The following is a 19,072-nucleotide window of genomic DNA, read 5'->3' on the forward strand; positions in this document are numbered from 1 at the left end:
CTCTCCGGCAGCCCTTTCCGCGCTGGGAGCTGCTGCCCCGCAGCGGCACAGCCCCGGCCGCCTCAGCACCCGCGGGGCAGGAGGAACGAGCCGGCTCGGGGGTTCCCCGCTCCCAGCGCCGCAGCCACGTGCAGGCAGCTCGGCTGAGCGGATCCCTCGCTCGGGATCGCCGCCGGGAAGCACTGAGCCGCCCCGAGCCGCCGCCCCGAGGAACAAACGAACCCCTACAGGGGCTCCCGCCGTCCCCGCGGGACCCTCGGCCAGCGAAGCCCCGGGCGGGTGCGCGATGGCAGCTCTCCCCGCTCCCCCCCCCCCCCGCTCCGCACTCACCGCTCGGCGCCGAGCCCGGGGCGAGCGGAGCAGCAGCCCCGCGCCGCCGGCCCGGCGAGGAATCCCAGGAACGGCGGAATCCGAGCAGGTGGGGAGAGCGGCGCGGCCCATTGGCCGCTGGGGCTATGAGCTCAGCATAATTAGGGTAATGAGCCGTGACATCACATCCTCGCAGGTAGCGGCGGCGCGGGGCGGGCACGGCCCAGGGGCGCGCGGCGGGACACGCCCCGCAAAGGCCGCGCCACAGCAAAGCCCCGCCCACAACAGACCACGCCCCTCAGAGGGCCGCATCGCTGACCGCCAGGCCACGCCCCCGACCACGCCCCCAGCATCCACCACGCCCCCTCCCAAGCTGCGAGCCTATGTGCCAGGCCACGCCCCCACCAGCTAAAGCCCCGCCCACCGCCAGCACCACTACGGGCCCCTGCTCCTTAAGCCCCGCCCCCGCCCAGCAGGACAACGCACGCCCTGACGGCCAGGCCCCGCCCCTCCAGTAAAACGAGGCGCCCCCTGCCCGCCAGGCCCCGCCCTTTAGAGACCCTGCCCCCGTAAGACTATGCGACTGCTGCTGGCCAGGCCCCGCCCCCGCCAGTAAGAAAAACCGCCGCTGCCCACGAAGCCCCGCCTCGTTCAAGCCCCGCCCCCTCCACTTAGACTAGGCACACCTGCCCGCCAAGCCCCGCCCCCCCAGCAAGACTACGCGCCCCAGTCCGCCCCGTTGAAGCCACGGGCAGGGGCTGCTCCGGCTGCGGGCAGAGGGGCAGGAGAGGCTCAGCCCGCGGCTGCTGGGAAGGGAGGGTGGCGAGAGCAGCGCGGAAACACACCGAGAAGCGATGGCCCTGCTCACGGCACAGGGGGAACGGGATGGGCCTCAAGGTTTCTTGCAACCCTAAACATCCCGTGATTTTGGAACGGGTCAGAGGGAGCTACAAGGATGATCGGGGGGCTGGAGCACCTCCCATACGAGGACAAGCTGAGAGAGTTGGGGTTGTTGAGCCTGGAGAAGAGAAGGCTCTGGGGAGACCTTAGAGTGACCTTCCAGTACCTGAAGGGGCTACAAGAAAGCTGTGGAGGGGCTGTTCACAAAGGCTTGTGGTGATGATAGGACGAGGAGCAATGGGGATAAAGTGGAGAGGGGCAGATTTAGGCTGGACATAAGGAGGAGTTTCTTCACCATGAGGGTGGTGAGGCCCTGGCCCAGGTTGCCCAGGGAAGCTGTGGCTGCCCCATCCCTGGAGGTGTTCCAGGCCAGGTTGGATGGGCCTTGGGCAGCCTGAGCCAGTGGGAGGTGTCCCTGCCCATGGCAGGGGGTGGAACTGGATGATCTGTAAGGTCCCTTCCAATCCAAACTATTCTATGATTCTATTTTGTTCTATGGTTCTGTTCCTGGAGCCAGGAAAGCAGGGAGCACTGTTCTTCACTGCCCAGATGACTCCTAAATACAGTTTAAAAAGCTTTCCTAGAACCAAGGGGGAACGATACAACAGCTTCTCGTAAGAACAACGCAGGTTTTAAAAGCAGAAATGCACGAGACGCCTGTGAAATTAAAACACACCATCGCTCAGCATCCAAGACCCCAGCTTAACAACGATGCACACAGCTCAAGTACAGGGACGTCGAGAACAAGGTCTTCTAGGGTAACATTAAAAACAGGCACGGGAGTAATCACAGAATGGTTTGGTTTGGAAGGGACCTCAAAGCCCATCCAGTTCCACCCCCCTGTGATGCAGGGACACCTCCCACTGGCTCAGGCTGCCCAAGGCCCATCCAACCTGGCCTGGAACACCTCCAGGGATGGGGCAGCCACAGCTTCCCTGGGCAGCCTGGGCCAGGGCCTCACCACTCTCACAGGAAAACATTTCTTCCTGAACTCTCATCTCAATCTCCTCTCTTTCAGCTTGTCTTTATTTCCTGTTTATGCCGATTACTCCTGAAGCCTTTTCTTTTTTTGTGCAGAATCCCTTCTTGCATGTGGTGTGACTCATTCAGCCACCTGAGGAAATTGCCAAAATTCAGACTGGTGTGAAACTGCAGCTGAACTATCACTGTGGTCACAGGGCTCTCCCACCCTTCCATTTCCAGAGTAGGAGCTCCCATTTACCGTTACAAAAAGCTCAAAGTTTGCCCGTGGCCAGAATAATCCAGTGCCTCAGCACTCAGATCCGCTCTCAGATCCCAGCATTTCTCTGCCACTTAAACACCAGCACATCCTCTGTCATTCCCACTGACCTGTAGTACCGCTCACTCCAAGTTAAACCTTTTCAAGACTCATGCAATTTAGGAGCACATCTTGCTAAAATACTGTGCCTGTTCGGAGTAATTTGGAAATTGAACTGTTGGGGAGCTTGCAGGCACGAAAGAACAGCTCCTCAGTCGCTGAGCTGAGACGGTACCAACGTACTTGGAAGAACTGATAATGCTGTTTCCCGCAGCAGGCACTGCAGCTTGGATGGACTAAATCCAGAGCAGGAGGAGATGTGGGAAGGCGCAGTACTCGTGTTCTGTTCTTCACACTGAACACCAGTCACCTAGAGAACCAAGTCCCGCTGCATTTCGCCTTCACAAATGCCACAAGGAACTTCAGGCGGCTCCTGGGAGTCCATTGCAAAGGGAAATAAAAGGACAAATCAACATGAGCCCCACAAAGCCTTAGGGATGCAGATTCATTGTGGAACCCAAGAGCACAGGGCAGCAGAAATAAGCAGTGTCTCAGTAGAATTCTGCTCGTGGTACGCTGAGAAATGCATAAGACTGTAAATGGCAGCACAAGTGCCTGTGTTTTCTCAAGAAAACATAGTGGCAAGGCATGGCAAGGTTTATTATAGATCCTAAAACTGGGGTTTATGTATGAAATAGCGGAGGCAGCATAGCTCCCACGTTTACCCAGAGGTGCAGCCAAAGCAGCAGCCAGCCAAGTGGTGTGGGAGGCTGCACGGAAGGGAACGGTCTGGAATGAACCCACACACCCTGCACTGGGATTCCTTGAAAGATTCTGTGTCCATGAAGGGTCTCTGCTGTCCAGTTCCCATTTAAAAATCTATCAAAATCATGCAAAAACAACTGATACTGAAGTATTTTCATATCCTCGCAAGGACAGGCCATGCAATCTCAGGGCCATCAAAAGGCAGCCAAAAACGCATTCCAAACACTAAATTAAATCCAGATTTAGACTCAAGAAACTCAGTATATTGAACAGAAAGGTTTCAGTTGCTAAAAAACTAAAAAGCATATAGTCTAATATTAATCGACCATAAACATGTTTTATGCATTTTTAAACTACTCATCTATGACACTTACAACCACATATGGTAATATTTATATACTTTTTAAATTTAATATTGTATTAATAGACTCTTGGAAAATATTGTCATTACCAGCAAGCAGAACAGGAGTTTGATGATCTAATAGTTGGAAAAAATGGTAGTCAAAACAGTAATGTAAGAATTATTTGAGAACAAATAAAAATACTGGACAAGAAAAATACTGTGAAATATGGAAAACAAAACCACAGGCACTGAGAAAAGATCTGAGATAGACGCTGGTACAGATCATGAGAATGAACTGCTGCAAACTAATTACAAACCTTTTTAATATGTATCTTCAAGAAAAAAGTACGCCACTCCTGTTTGTAATTGCTGGAGGGGAAGAGGCAGGAAAGGTTTCTTTGTTTAAAGAGAGCTCGCTCCTGGGACGAGGAGGAGCTTGAAAAAGGAGAGGTCAAACCAGCTTTAGATCCTTTGGATATGCTATTACAACTCCCAGCAAAAGTTTTAGAACAGGATATTTATTAAACATCTGAAGAGTCTGAGGGAACATCAGCTCTCTGGGCAGGCTGACCCGTGTGTTCCCCTGCAAATGCTGCCAGCGCGGAGAGACCTCCCCACTAGAGGTGGGTGTCAGCCTTGGTTAAAACAAAAAAATATGAAGTGCAAGTAGTCAAACATTGGAAATCTTTGAAAACAAATCTTAACAGTTCACATGCTGTAAGAAAACCTTGCTGAATCTCCCAAACCGAACACGTGCTAACACTCCGCCACGCTGTTCAAAAGGCAAATTCACAAATCAGCAAACCCAATCTTGTTTGACGAACCATATTTTGGGTTGCTTGGGTGTAGAAATTCGGATTTCGTTTTGTATGTTCATAACTGAGTGATATCAGAGGCTCTTTGCTGACTCACATACCAGCAAAAACATACTTTGCTGAAACAAAAACTGACTGAGAGAGTTGAGGGCTTGTAACTGAACTAAAACAGAAGTGCTTCAGCCCAATACAGGCAGCCAGGCAGAGCAGTGATGGTGCCATTCAAACCCAGGGACAGCCTGCAGCTGTCACTCCTGTTCCTGCGTACATCAACCACTGAAAAAATCAGTGCCATTCTCCATACCTTATAGCGCATGCAACAGACGATTTAACCACTACATGTGGGAGCCAGGATTGCAAAGAACCGTGCAGCTCGGCTGTAGCAGGATCAGCAATGTCTGCCCTAACGTTTCTGCTGTGGAGGATGTTTGTCCAGCAAACACGTGCTACCCGGAATTTGTGTAACAGCCCACATCCCCGGGGCCCACTCAACACTCTGTAGAACAACGGAAAGACAACAATGAGCAACAAACACTGCTAGGACATTTCTAGGTATGTTTTGAGATATTTCTTTAGCAACCACTCTTTCACAACTTAAGTGTGTTGTATATTTTTTTTTCCTTTACATATAGCGGAGGGAAAGGAAGCAGAGGGGGAATAAAAGGTCTTGTATCAAATGCAGTTGCAGCCTCTAAGGAGATCTGATGGCCTAATTCTATAGACTCAAGTGTTATCCTTGTAATTATTATTGAAATTAAGCCTGCTATCTGTTCCATGACCAGCTAAGAAAATAAAAGGTTTCCCCTACAACAGCTGGTTAAAAATGCCTTGGGTGCGTATCTCCCTACACAGCAGTGATACGCCTAAAGACTACGGCGTTAACTACACATGGATACTCTATGTTGACTCAATCCTGCTTTGTTAAACTATTTCCAAGCAATTTCAGGGGCACAGCAGCAGAGGCATATGTTGCACGTCGCTTCCATCAACAAAGCCTCAGAGAGATGATTCTTTTTTCTTTAGGTGCCCGTCTCAGGAATTTGCCAGCTGGCAATCACTGCACGTGAAAGAGTGATCAGAGTTCTTCCCATTTCTTACTGCAATCTGACTTTTGTTTTAAAACAGATACGCTAAACTCTGCACAAAGATGATTAAGTTTGTGCTTAAACACAAAACACCACTACTTGTCACAGGCTTAATGAAGCACATTGTCGCTTTGCAATATCCGTCAGTACAATTACAATACATACCTCCAGCTCTCCACATGTTCTTTCAATAGGTTAATTTTACACCAAATGACAGCAGCTTTTGAAATCATACCTCAAAATACATTTTATCACAAATTACCTTGCCTTACAAACATCTTCTCTTCAACATTAATACTGCTAAATGCTGAATCTCTTTGCTGTAGAAATCTAGATTCCTTTGCACTGCACCTCAAAGCTACCTTATAGAAAAACACACCCAAATTCAAAAGACTGCACCACAGAAGATTTAAAGAGACTTCAAATTTTTTTTAAGATAGTTTAGTATTTCATTAGACCATAATGTGTTAAATTGCAGTAATTCCAGACAGACAAGTTGATCCAAACTGTGAGTTGATGGAGATGGTTATTTATTACCTGCTTCAAGACAAAGCTTGCCCTCTTCGTAATTGTCTGCCCCATCACCCACAGAAAGATTAAAAGACACAGTATAATTTCAGTTGGAGCAGCGTTATAATAGCAGCATAATCTTCAAGCAAACAATGAGATACTTTCAGAGTCAAGCAGAAATACGAACACCACTAATTCTGATATTTCAGAACATTTAACCACAGGTACTTTCTGCTTGCTTTGTTCTAGAGAAGAAGATTCCACCCTATGGAGGTTCCCATACAGTGAAGACAAGACAAGATAGCTGAGCAAAAAAAAAAAGAGTAACAGATTAACAAATTAAAAGCACCCAGTGGCCATAACTCACTGGTTTTAACTTGTTAAAGTTCTGTTAAACACCAATAAAATGACAAGAGAGTCACACCACCACTCTGGATGGCAAACTCAGTGCAAAAGAAAGGTCAACATAATCAGTGAAATACAGATGTAGGTAAATTCTCAGAGTAATGTATTTATTATACACTTTTTTTTCCCTGATTCTGCCCCTCTTCCTGTGAAACACATCATAATAGATTTAACTCCCTATTAGACTTGTATCCTAACTTTCACATAGGACAAGAGGAACTTTAGTGCAACTGGGATCATTAAAATGGTGAACAGGTTGCTGTTCATGATTAGGTGTGAAATTGTTTTAAGACTTTAGATACTAACCCCCTGTAAGCTACAGAACTTACAGACATTTCAAGGCTGTAAGAAAAGGTCATGTTGTCACCAGGATTGCTTCTAAACTGAAGACACCAGCAGTAGGTCACTGGACCACAGTAACAAGCCTGCCTAAAGGGAAGGGATACCCAAAGACTGCATAAAACTCGTTTAAAGTCCCTATCTATCACCTTGAAGATGCATCAGGAATCACAGTGGAAGGATCCAGTTCAGCCGCATTTGTTAGATGAGACTACCTGCACCAAGTTTAATACTGCTTCTGTCTTTATTATTCTTACAAGCCTGCCCTCGGTAATTACTGTGGACTTTAAACTCCTCCTGACTAGCACTTTGTAGACTAAGGTCAGTTCTCATTGGACCAAGCGGGCTTTCTCCTCACGTGGTTTCCACACATGCCCTTCTCGCTGGGACTTCACCCCAGCACAGCTCTGCTGCCTGCAGTCCCCCGCCCGGGCAGCTCTGCCAGTCCCAGTGGAGCAGCAGACAGCAATTGGATCACTTTAGTCATGAACTCAGGAGGGAAGAAGGGTTTCGTGTCCTGGAGTTTTGGTTTTGGTTTTTCTAATATGAATAACACACTGATTTTCAATTTTATACTGGAAAGACAATCCTGCTGAAATTAGGCACAAATAAACTAGACAAGGAACAGGAGACGTATTCTTTAAACAAAAAGTAAAGTAACAGAAAACAGACGCTTTACTTTAAAAGCACCTATGCACATACAACCTTTAAACACAATCCAGTTAAAAATGTCGTAAGAATTTAAAGCACAGTGACGTAGTTTTCATCGATGTCTGTCTGTACAAACACACCTTCAAACTGTCAAATTGCTACTGCCTCAGCCTTCCACTTGGCAATTTTCTAATCCAAGGGTGCGGGTCAGGGTTAGCCATGAGTGAGCAGAATGTGGACAATCTCCTCATCCGAGATGTAAGCCCCGATACCAGACCTGGTTTTAAAAAGCACTGCCCCAAAATGTCACGCTGAAGCACTGTAACACCACTATGATATAGACACTGGAGAGCTGCTTTGTATCAGCTCTTCCCCCTCTCCTGCTCCACTTCTTGAAGGACTCTATGAGCCTACTGACTTCTTGGCTCTCACTATTGGCTTGTACAGGGAGTGAGCCAGACATCGCATCCCTGCCTAAGAGCAACACGACTCCAACTCGAAAAGAAAAAACCAAACCCACAAACAAAAAACCACTGAATGCCCCTTCTCGTACTTTGCTACTAATTTTAAAATAGGAGGTTTGGAGAAACTTTGGCAGGAGGCAGAGATTAAAAAAATAATCCACTGTGTGGGAACACAACTTTTAAATTTACCAAGTATACCAGAGAGCAAGTTAGACTCTGTGCAATTGAAGTAATACAAATTAATTAAATATCTCATTTCAGCCTTATTGAACTAAACTCTTTACTAAGCTTGTTTAATAAAGCAGGACCTTAAACATCAGGCTTAAGTCTTCCAAAGAAGGTCTCACGGTACAACAAAGGCAAGCGAAGGAACAAAAAGATAAGAGTTTTACGACCATTTGTTTATTTATTTTAAAGAGTGTCCCTTATGGCTGCAAACTCCTAAGAATTGACTTCTATTCAAATTTAAAGGCAGAAAGAAGCCTCTATAGCCAATTACACTTCTGTGAAGCTTCAGTTGGATCAGAATATTGGTCTTGGCAGGATCTTCATTTTCTCAGAAAAAAAAATGTGCGCAAGTGTCAAAATAGCTATCTACCATTAATGAAAAGGTTATCCTGTATTCTGGAGGCAAAAATGACGTGCACGTTCTTAGACGAAAGTTGAAACTCAAATATTTGGAGATCTTATGAATAATTTCAGAATGTACAGTCTGTTCATGCACTAAAACTTAATCCATTTGAAACATTTCTGATTTAACAAGTCTGAGTAAGAGGTTAAAACATGCAAGAGTAAAAAGATTACAGCCTCTTCCTAAAGCAGTCATTAAGTTCAGGATCAGTTAACAACTGTGCTATAGATTTTTATCTAGAAAAAGAGGTAAATAAGGTCTCTACAAAATTTTATGAAACCACAGCATGAAACATGACAGAGCAGCTGTTCACTCAAACAAAAAATATACAAAAAATATACAAAAAATATACCAGAAAATAGCTACACAAAGGTAATGTCTCCTCTTCCTGCAGCAGGTAACACAAAGAAAATTCCTTTTCTATACATTCGGGATATATGGCCAGGAGAAGAGAATTCCATAATGAAGGTTTGTCCTGTGAACATCTTACCCATGAAAAACAACCAGACACATACTGACCTGACGTTCTGACCTTCCAAGCATATTTCAATTTCAATTCTATTTTTAAATTAATTGCTGGGAAAAGGCATGAGTCACAGCCCTGCTTGGATCCCCCTCTACTGGACACTCACCAAATGCTATGTTTATCCTACAGCTTCCCAAGTCGGAACAAGCTCTACTATTACCTCCTCAATCAATTTAAAGAACGTGGACTTCACAGTTCAGTTCCTTAAGCCATCAAGGACTACTGGCCTCTCTACCCACCTTTCCCTCCCCAATTTGGTAAGGATGTTCGCTGCAAACATCAGGACACTGTGGGATACTGTAAAGTCCCGCCCTGCAATAGAAAAGAATCCCACTTGTTCAGCCGTACGCTTCCAAGAGGCACCTTGTCTGTGATGGGGCTGCAGCTGCCACTTCCTATCTGTTCCTCAAATTCACTGACACGGAGGGTCAACCAAAGCTAAAGAGAAGCCTCACTGAAGCGCAGGTGAGAAACACATCTCTGCAGCTGAAACAAAGTCAGGTGCGGTCAGTATGGGAAGGGTCACACTGCCAGCCACGGGGAGGAATGCGCTGCTCAAACACTTGGAAAAAGGGGAAACAAGCAAGCAATAAAGATCATATCTTACACATGTTGGTGGAGGAAGTCAAGATCTGGTGTAGCGTGGTTTTATGCACTGCCCAAATCTGAAGTTTACGAGCAGCCACAAGCCAAATGGGTCGCTCACAATGGCAGGCAAGTTAGTAAAGGGACACAACGGTGAGATTAAAGGCTGTACAGAGGAGTAGGGACCAGAGTCTATGGTTATGTATCCAGTCAAATTCTGATTTCCCATCCATCCTGTGTCATACAGTTTACTCCCTGTGAGGCACGAGATAGAGTTACTGGTACTGTTGTTCTTGGAGCCAGTTAGGCCCGTGCTGCTGACTCACCTACAGAAATCCTCAGTAGTTTGATTGGGTTCAGGCTCTTCCTTACAAAACCTTTTAAGATGTCAAGAAATAAATAATCTGCCTGGCTGCCTTGCGTGAAAGCACTGTTACACGGGAATAAGGGGATGGAGCATGAAACAATATCCATGGTGCAATGGCCAAACCCAAACACAGGGATGTCTGAAGAACAGAATGAAAGACTTAACCCTTAAGTCAAGAAGAGAAACAATGAAACAGTAAAGCAGTATGGAAATGAAGCACGAAGGTATAAACAGGAAAATTACAAATGGAATGAAAAGCTAACGTGACTATTTTTTGTGAAAGAAAAAACACTCTCCTTACAACAAAGAGTTAATACCATATTCCTATGTAATGACTTCCCCTTCAAAAATAAGCAGGTATTTTAGTGGATTACAGCTGCGAGACCGCAAGAAATCATTTCCACAGACTGTTGAGGAACTTCAAATGCAACTAACAGGTCTGAAATCAATCTCTCTTCTCTTAATAGTTTTACATAGCAAAACGTTGTAACAACTGCAGAGAATATTTTATATTAACAATAGTGAGGAGCTCAGACTGTGATCCACTCGAGGCTATGATTCATTCATGGCGCTCTGCCAGAAAAATAAATACATTCAAGACCAACAGCCTCAAGGGGAAAGGTAGGCCACTTTTTAAAAAGCGCAGAGATGAACGATTTACAGTACAGAATACAGTTTAACATTTCAGCCTGGATGGACAATGAGGAAGGACCTTCTTATGTCTCACTAAGATTTACAGCACACACAATGCTGGCAATGTATCAACAAATAGAGCAAGCTAGGTACTATTAAACTGGGATTTGCAAAAGTCTCTCCAAAGAGCAAAACATGACTCATTTTACTACTACACACAAAGAAAGTTGATAAAGCCAAATCGAGATATGCAATGGGTATTTCAGTGAGGCCGGACACACAGGGCCAGTTCGGATTACAGGCAAGCTGCAGTGAGGTGACACCTGTGAGGGGCAGGACCGCTCCACTGGCAGTGCAATAGGCCATGTAAAGATTGGGAGGGTTGGACGCCAGACAGCATCTGCTGCACATAAAGATGTTTAATTAGCTGCTAAACAGCAAGCAGTACAGTCCTGTTTTTTCTACAAGAACATTACTTCTTAAATAAATGCCCTTATTTAACCAGCAAGGTCCAGAACGAAGAGGGTTATTTCACTACAGGAACCAAGGCCAACTCCTTCTCACACATCCGACTGACATATAATTGACTTCCAATGTTTTGAACACTGAGTTGAATTTCAATAGTGAGCACCTTCTGAAATATCACAACCGCTTTTAAATGTGTGTTACTTTAATAGTCAGAACATTAACTGTATTGCTAGTAGCTCTTCAAGGAAAGCTGCTCTTTTAAAAGCTTCCCTAGAGTTACAACTGCCTTTCATAATTTGACAAATTCCAGATTCACTCCTGCTCACTCCCAAACAGTGGAGTAATGAGGAACTGCAGAGAAGAACAAACACAGCTTCCCAGGATGCAAGATATCCTCATAGGATAATCTGTTTAAAGCCCATGTACACACACACACCTCCATAGCCACTCTTTCTCAGTAAAAGGGGAAACAGCCACAACTTCAAGGAGACAAATAAAAATGACAAAAGGGAATGAGCTGTTGGAACTCAGCCTTCCCTTACGGTGCAGCCCAGGAGGAGTCCAGCAGTGTCCAACCATACTGAGGCATCACAGACACTTCTGAAGTGTTTTTATTTGTGCAGATTCAAGCCCAAGCTGTATGTTGGCATTCACCTCAGAAAGGAATTACATACTTGTTCAATGAGAGTGATGTATGTATGGTAAGTAATTAAATACTCTTGTAGTAAGAATTCTCAACCAGATGTTGGGCAATCTTGACACATGATCTCTCTCAACCAGTAACTGAAGCAGTTATAATTTATGAGCCAGTAGTTTCACACCCTGTGGTGCTGGTTTTTAACCAGGTTTAAAAAGCCCCATCCTCAACTTTTTGTTGTTGTTTTTTTTTAAAAAAAACAACAAAACAACACAACAGGTGGATTATAATGGGTTTGTTGGATGCTCCTTCTTCCCAGTATGGCCTGTGATATAAAAATTCACTTAATGGCATTATTTACTGGAGGAAGGAATGAGCTCCTTAAAAGTTGAGTGTGTAGTTTTGCCACTGCCTACTTTTTGACTTTATTTTGGTCATATTGATTATTCTAAGTTTTTGCTCCATCTGTGCACTGCAGATATCTTTTTTCCCCCCTTTCAGCTTGTACATTTCCATACAGCACCTCGGAAAGCCTGCATCCTTGAGGGAATTATGGGATTTACAAAAATGCAATGGCTACATCTCATTTACAGACATAAAGAAGAGACAAATGAGGCAAAATTTGAAATAACATTTTTGTTGCTAGCCTTAATTATCTGGTAATGTATTCAGTACGTGGAACAGATTTTTAACAATCCAGTGTGCAGCAACTAGCATTTTCTAAAAACAAAACCAACTGCATTTTTCTGCTTACAGTAATCATTTTCCAAAAGTTGACTACAGGAACAGAATTCTCACACACAGAGGAAAATAGAGTGTCTCTAAGAGTGATCTCACTGAATGTGTGGAGTACAAATCCTCCCCAGTGTGAGCATCCTCTCCTTCAGAGGGAGACGTGGCTCACCTGGACCCTTTCCCACCAGCCTTAAAAGCAAATAAACACAACTCCTAAAGAGAGCCCAGGATGTATAAAATTCAGTTACATTAAAAACAAACAAACAAACAAAACATTCTGGTAACTGTTCATACAGAGGGTTATTGTTGAAGCTGTCCTGGCCCCTACACGAGTTGATCCATGAAGTTCAGTTTCCACATGTTTTTCATATTCTAAGATGAGGATTCCCCCCTCCCCTAAATGGACCCAACTAAAGATTTGCTAACACCAAGCAGCTGGTATAAACACCAGTCCTTTGTCCTTGCTTCTGCCCAAATGCAGTTTCTCCTATGGTGTACTTCATTTAGGATGAAAATGCAAGCTGTTACCTTGTTAGATGGCTGAACCAGGCAGTTCTGCTAGCACTGCACTTCTTACCTGGTAACTATTTCATTCAGAAGGTCATGACTCCATCCTGAATCTTTTCCTGTGCTGTTGATATGTCCAAAAGTTTTATGTCTCTCAGGGTCTGTTTCTACCACCGGGATCAGCATTCTCTGCTCTTAAGAATTCTCCACCGAGCACACCTATGTAAGTCAACATCTGATTTAAAAGTTCCTTTTGCTACAGCTTTTGCTGAAACGTAAAAACTATATGGCTATTTCAAGCCCTCGCTACATCTGAAGTTAATTTTAAGGTGGATAGGGATATATTTTATATAAAAGACTTCTAGACTATCCAGAAAGGAACCTCTTCATGCAAACAAACATCCAGCCAAAAACCAAGGTTACTTTAATTTAAGCAGTGGCTTAAATTCACCAGCTCCATTTCTTATAATATAAACTTCTCAAATCGAGGACTTTGGGCTCTTACTCATAGGGACAGAGAATGCCAGTACCATACAAACATTCTCCACCATGAGAAGGGCTGTCAGCCTCCTAATATCAGCAAAGAGACATTTGAGGGGATTGTCTTAAATTCTAGGTCTGTCATCAACAGATAAAAAAGGGGTTAGTAATCTGCCTGTGACCTTAGAAAAGTATTATTTCACAGTAATAATATTTTCCAAGAAAATAAAGAGGGACACATTTATTTCCTGATTTTGGATTCAAGTTTTACCACTTTAAACTCAAACATTTTAAAATAATCTTTACAAGTTCCCCTCTCGTTAAAGTAAGCCTGAACGAGACACATCACATAGAGTAGTTATGTTTTTCTGTCTTCTTTCTGAGACTTATGCTTTGATCTGCTGCCTGGGAACAATTAGCAGCCAGTTTCATTCCAATATTTTTTTTTTCAAGCGAGATCACTAAATCAAATGTAGCTTGAGAGATGGCCCGACTGCTCACATAATACACAAGAAAGAATACATGCTAATCAGGAAAGATACATTTTATTTCCATTTTTTTAACCTATATTTTCATTACTGACACTGTCACAAATAGAAGTGTTCTTTCAATTCATTTCTGTTAAGAAAAACATACAAAACTAGCAAAACCACCTGACCCAGTGCAAATATAAAAGTTATATTTACAACAGATGCTCCACATTTATTGCGTCACATATGTATAGTGCCTGAAATGTCCATTTTTGAATGGCATGATTAATATAACATCTTATGTGAAAATCCTATTTTCTTTAGTTTAGCTAATTTTACTAGGCAAGAGACAGTTGGGCAGTTGTCATCTCAGCCTCAAAGGAACACACACTTCTTACAAAAGGATCTGCTACCCAACAAACTTCTGATTTCAAACACTCTTTCCTACGCAGAAAGTCATGTCAAAGGTTTTGCATTCAGAATGTCTCATATCTGAGGAAAAACAATTGACTTTTCATTAAGTCTACCCTGCAGAAGCAGCCAGTGAGCATCCTCAGAAGAATTCTAAGCATGAAATTTTAAGGGCAGAAATAATGTATTTTGAGAGGACAGTTTCCTATCTACTTAAAGCTCAGTAAACTCATCAGTTCCTTAAGTCTCCAACAGACCCAAAACTGGGACAGTGAATATTTTGACAGAGCCTGAGGGTATTTTGAAAAATAAAGCTAACAATACATAGAAAATGAGTGGCTTTGGTTTTTAATTCATATGTACAATCAATCCTTTTTAGTCAGGGTTTCTAAGAACAGGAAAATTCATTTCACTATTTACAGAGTAGAATTCCTTTGCCCTATTACTATTGAACCCTCCCCCAATAACAAAAGTTCCCATTCTAGCAGTAAAATGGGGCATGTAAATTATTAGAATAGACTTCTTAAATGCTCTTTAATCTTCTTCAAGTAGGCAAAGCAACATCTGCAAAATATTTAGACAAAAAGTACCATTTATTTACCCATGCATAGTATGTCATGATTCAAGATGTCTTCCTCAACCATCCTTTTGTCATTTTATACAATTTCTTCATACTGTATCTTATAGATTTCTTTGCTCCTAAAAAAAAGTAGAAAAAAATGCAGAAAATATCAGTGTTTAGGAAGGCTAACTCAAATACTCGTTTCTTACTACATTAAGTAAAGTATTCCCCAGTAAGAATGACAGCCTAATCCATCAGGCAGGCGTGCAAATAACCTTCTGCTCACATTCATAACACAGTGAATGACACACAAAAAAATAATTTTAATAGTATCAAAGCATGCAAAATAGATCAGGTTTGTTCTGAAGGCCTGGCAATGTTGCATGCAAGCACACTGTACAATGACCACGGTATAGCAAATGTAAAGATTCGTGATAAAACTCTGAACTAACACAGAGGGACACTCATAATTTACATCATTTCTAAATATTAACTGTAAGAAGGCTTTTAAGCCCTCTGTGTCTACTGCAGACCCTCAGCAAAGTACATTCTGCTTTGCAGGCCTCTTCTGATCTACTGCTAGGCAGTGTGTCCAGCTGAGCAGGATCGTACTCTAGCAGGACTACTTGGAGAAATCCAGGCTGTTAACCATGTAGGTTAGTTAGCTGGGTAATCATCAAGAACCACAGCTATGTCCAAAGCTGTGCAGCCAACTGAAGGGATAAAGTGGAAGGAGAGAGAAAGAGGGTGAACCAGGACAAGAGAATAGTCTGCTCAAGCAAGACAAGCAAATTCCACGTGACTGGTAGATGCTTCCAAACCTTACTTTCCTCAGTTTCTTCTGCTAATCAGATTTTAGTTGGCCTCGCTCTATACATCAGCACCTGGTTGCTTTGTTGTAGACCAGTTCTACACAGCTGGAATTGAGAAGCATCATGCCGATGCCCATCTTGACTAAATGCAATCAAAAAGTGCAGACCACCAGCAGCTTTCCTGGACAAACCAACCCACAGTATTGCTATGAAAATGCTTGGGAATTAAAAACCAAACAGAGAGTTGCTTTTTTCATAGGAAATGTGCTGCTGACTGTTGAGGTGGAAATCTGTTCTGGTTTCAACAAGTTGTAAGGTACATGATAACCAGCTTGAACATTTTGTTATTGTGCCATCCTAACTCATGGCAGCTACCATTTCATAGCTGAGAAAAAAGCACATATGGAAGAGACCAACGCTGCTCAGCCTGCAGAATGAAATTACATCTGTATCCTTAGGTAAAAAGCAGCAATACTGAAATGATGATGGGTATGGACAACCAGATTAATGAGGCAACTAGCTAGGTGAACTGAAAGCAACAAAACCAACAAGACAACTAACAGCTACGGTTCGGCAACACTGCCACTGTCAGTCACAGAGCACGGACACCACAGAGAACGCCCTGCCACAAGGATGTTGTCTGGACCAATCGTGCTTCAGAGCACTCTGCCTGTCACTTGTTTGTAGTAAAGCTCATCTGAAGCCAGAACGGCTGCCATACTCTAGCACCATCCTGCAGGAGCCAAGTAAACACTACACCATCCTGCCAGGCCTTCAAAGGCAGGCATTTCTCAATTTTCAAAAAGACACAGAAAGACTTTGCAGCAGTCATTGCCTCCAAGCTTTCACAAGTTTTAGATACAAAGGGATTGAAGATGACTCCCACATGATTTGTAAAGTGTACCCTTAAACACTTTCAGAAGTTCTAGCAGAGTCTCCTCCTAAAGATCTAGAGTAAAAAAGACAAGACAAACTTTTGCTGGGTTTAGTCATGCAATATTTGGAAACTTAAAACCGAAATATTGTTAGTCTTGGCATTTCAGTGGGTTTCTGAGATCCTAGCCAGTGCAGCTACTTATTTTTCCTCCTTCCAGCTTTTTTTGATTAACAAAACACACACCCCCTAAAAAAAAAACCCACAACATAAAACAGAGTGACTTCTCAGATTACAAAAGAGTCTGATCACACCCATACAGATTCAAAACCAAAAAGACAAGTTTTAACACTGCACAAAAAGCTTTAATTTTGACACTTACACGCACAGATTAGAAAGTACGGTATGTTACACTTAGTGCAATCTTCCTTATGTTTGTTTAATAGAACACAGTATCTGACAAGACTGACTAGAAGTATGCAGAAGGAATTCAGCTCCAAGTCACACAGTGTGACACTCCAGGACACAAGGAAAGACCTCTTGGAACAAAATGAGCACCTTAGACCCAGGTTTGGCCACCTATTGCACTGCACTTTTTGAGGGGGAGTGGTGATCGTGTGTGTTAATATCTGATTTTGAACAGACCTTAGAAAGTAATCAACTGAAGATAAAATACTTCAAGTGAAAGATGCATTCAGTATTAGCAGTCTACAGTCACCAGCAGTCAAATGAATACATGGTAATAAGTGCATGCTCTAGCTCTGAAGGAACGTGGAGAATTAAAAGCCTATCATAACAAATATGCTGTACATAGCCAGTTTTGCACTTCTTGTGTTTTTAACTACAATTTAAAAAACCCTCAACTTTACCTTTTGTGAGGCGCTATGCATTCATATATTTTCAACTTACAAACCCATGTGCATCCCATATGTAAGCTTAAAACCTTCCTATATTTAATGTTTCTTTGCTAAAAGCAAGCACACTAATGAAGTCGCAACGGGCTTCTCTTTGCAGCATCTCAAGTAACAAGTAAATAATCATGTAAATTCTGAAGTGCCTCACATATCTGCACTAAAATTGCACACAACGTAAGAATTCCAGTTGCAGAACTAGGCCAGACTGAGCTTAGGCACAGCACAAAAATGAAAAAAAGGGGTTCCAACCCCCAAAGTTACAAACTATTTAACTGTACAGCTTTGGAAATTACTTCCCCATCTCTTACTATCCTTCCAGGATAGAGCCCCTCAAACACTGGAACTGCTCTGCCAGAATCGAGGTTGTTCTGCACTGCAATGAAGTCAGCGTACTTCTGGAAGCACAGCATAGCATGTGGCAAACCAAGAGCAACACAGCTGATACAGCCCTGCAGAACTGTAATTAACTGCAGTGGCACCGCAGCCTGCAAGTCGGCTCATTCTACCAGCTCATCAGCCTGCTCTGCCTCTTGCAGCAGCTCAGCATAAAGAGATTTTACTCCTTCATATCCTCCCTCCTGAGGGGAGCACTCTGCTGAACTCCACTCGCTAGAGCCTGATGTAATAAGATGCTTAAATTTCTGCTCTAGCACATCATGCTACAAAGCAAAATACAGGTTTATACATCCAGCTGGTTTCTTATAGCAGCCCTGAGGGCGATGAGTCACATGTGTAGTAAAAGTTAATGGTTATAATTATGGCTCAGTCTCAGAATCTGAAAAGAGCTGAACCACATGAAAATGTCTTTCTGTTGCAGCTATGAACCTGACTTGGTGGTTCCACCTCTCCTTTAGATTTTTCCACTATATGATACACAACAAAGACCTAGTGCACATGGAATCAAGGCCACAAAATTTCAGTGTAAACATAAGTTGTATCTGGTTTTACTTAACAATCCATGTTTGGTTTTTTGGAAGTGTTAGTATTGTAAAGCAGTCATTTGGCTATCACAGAAGTCCCCCAAAGTTTCCCAGGAGATATGCCTGGCTGTAGGATTCTTTAATTTCTTTTGAAAAGACAGACTAATATAAATACTGCAGAGAGGCTGTTGTGTGGAGGCAAACAATTACATATTGTTCAGGTATCACGCACAAACACAAACTTTGTACACATTTACAATGAAGTGCAATGGTACACAACATGTGCTGAGGCAGCAGATTGAAGACAGCTGTTATCTCGAATCTACAGAGTATCTTGTATGGAAAGCCATTCCTTATAGTTAAGCAAAAATCCTCAAAGACACAGTATATGATACCCCAAAACTACAAAAACGGAAGGTATAAGTCCTTGTGCTAACTTAAAAGTATCTCGATCAATTGCTTATCGCTTCTACTGATGATTTAATTAATGGTATTTTATTTATCAGGCTTGGAGCATTCCTCTAGTAAGATATAAAGAAGAAATCCAAGTTAAACAAGTATCAACATCTCTTTCAGAGGAGTTAAATATAAGAACTTCAGAGCTAGTTCCCAAAGACCATGCAGACTCTGACTATGTGGGAAAATAAATCAAACGATGGTGCCATCTCTAATGGG

The 19,072-nt window shown here is 43.2% G+C and overlaps 2 protein-coding genes across 4 annotated transcripts in view; both read right to left on the minus strand.

The window, feature by feature from the left end:
- Nucleotides 1–538, minus strand: part of VGLL4 (vestigial like family member 4) — a 96,770-nt gene extending 96,232 nt beyond the window's left edge. The window contains exon 1 of the mRNA XM_054076244.1: nucleotides 331–538. The gene's annotated coding sequence lies outside the window, so the exon portion shown is untranslated. The remainder of the gene's footprint in view (nucleotides 1–330) is intronic.
- A 7,353-nt stretch (nucleotides 539–7,891) lies between these two features.
- TAMM41 (TAM41 mitochondrial translocator assembly and maintenance homolog) overlaps nucleotides 7,892–19,072 on the minus strand; it is a 29,978-nt gene continuing 18,797 nt past the window's right edge. For 2 of the 3 annotated variants that reach the window (XM_054076795.1, XM_054076794.1), the window contains one exon: nucleotides 13,256–15,014. In XM_054076795.1, the coding sequence (XP_053932770.1) occupies nucleotides 14,938–15,014 (77 nt within the window). In that variant the 3' untranslated portion in view covers nucleotides 13,256–14,937. Of the gene's footprint in view, nucleotides 13,174–13,255; nucleotides 15,015–19,072 lie in introns of those variants that run through there. The other variant, XM_054076793.1, reaches the window with a different exon arrangement.

The sequence above is a fragment of the Cuculus canorus genome, chromosome 11 (genome assembly GCF_017976375.1).
Source record: "Cuculus canorus isolate bCucCan1 chromosome 11, bCucCan1.pri, whole genome shotgun sequence".
NCBI classification, from domain to species: Eukaryota; Metazoa; Chordata; class Aves; order Cuculiformes; family Cuculidae; genus Cuculus; species Cuculus canorus.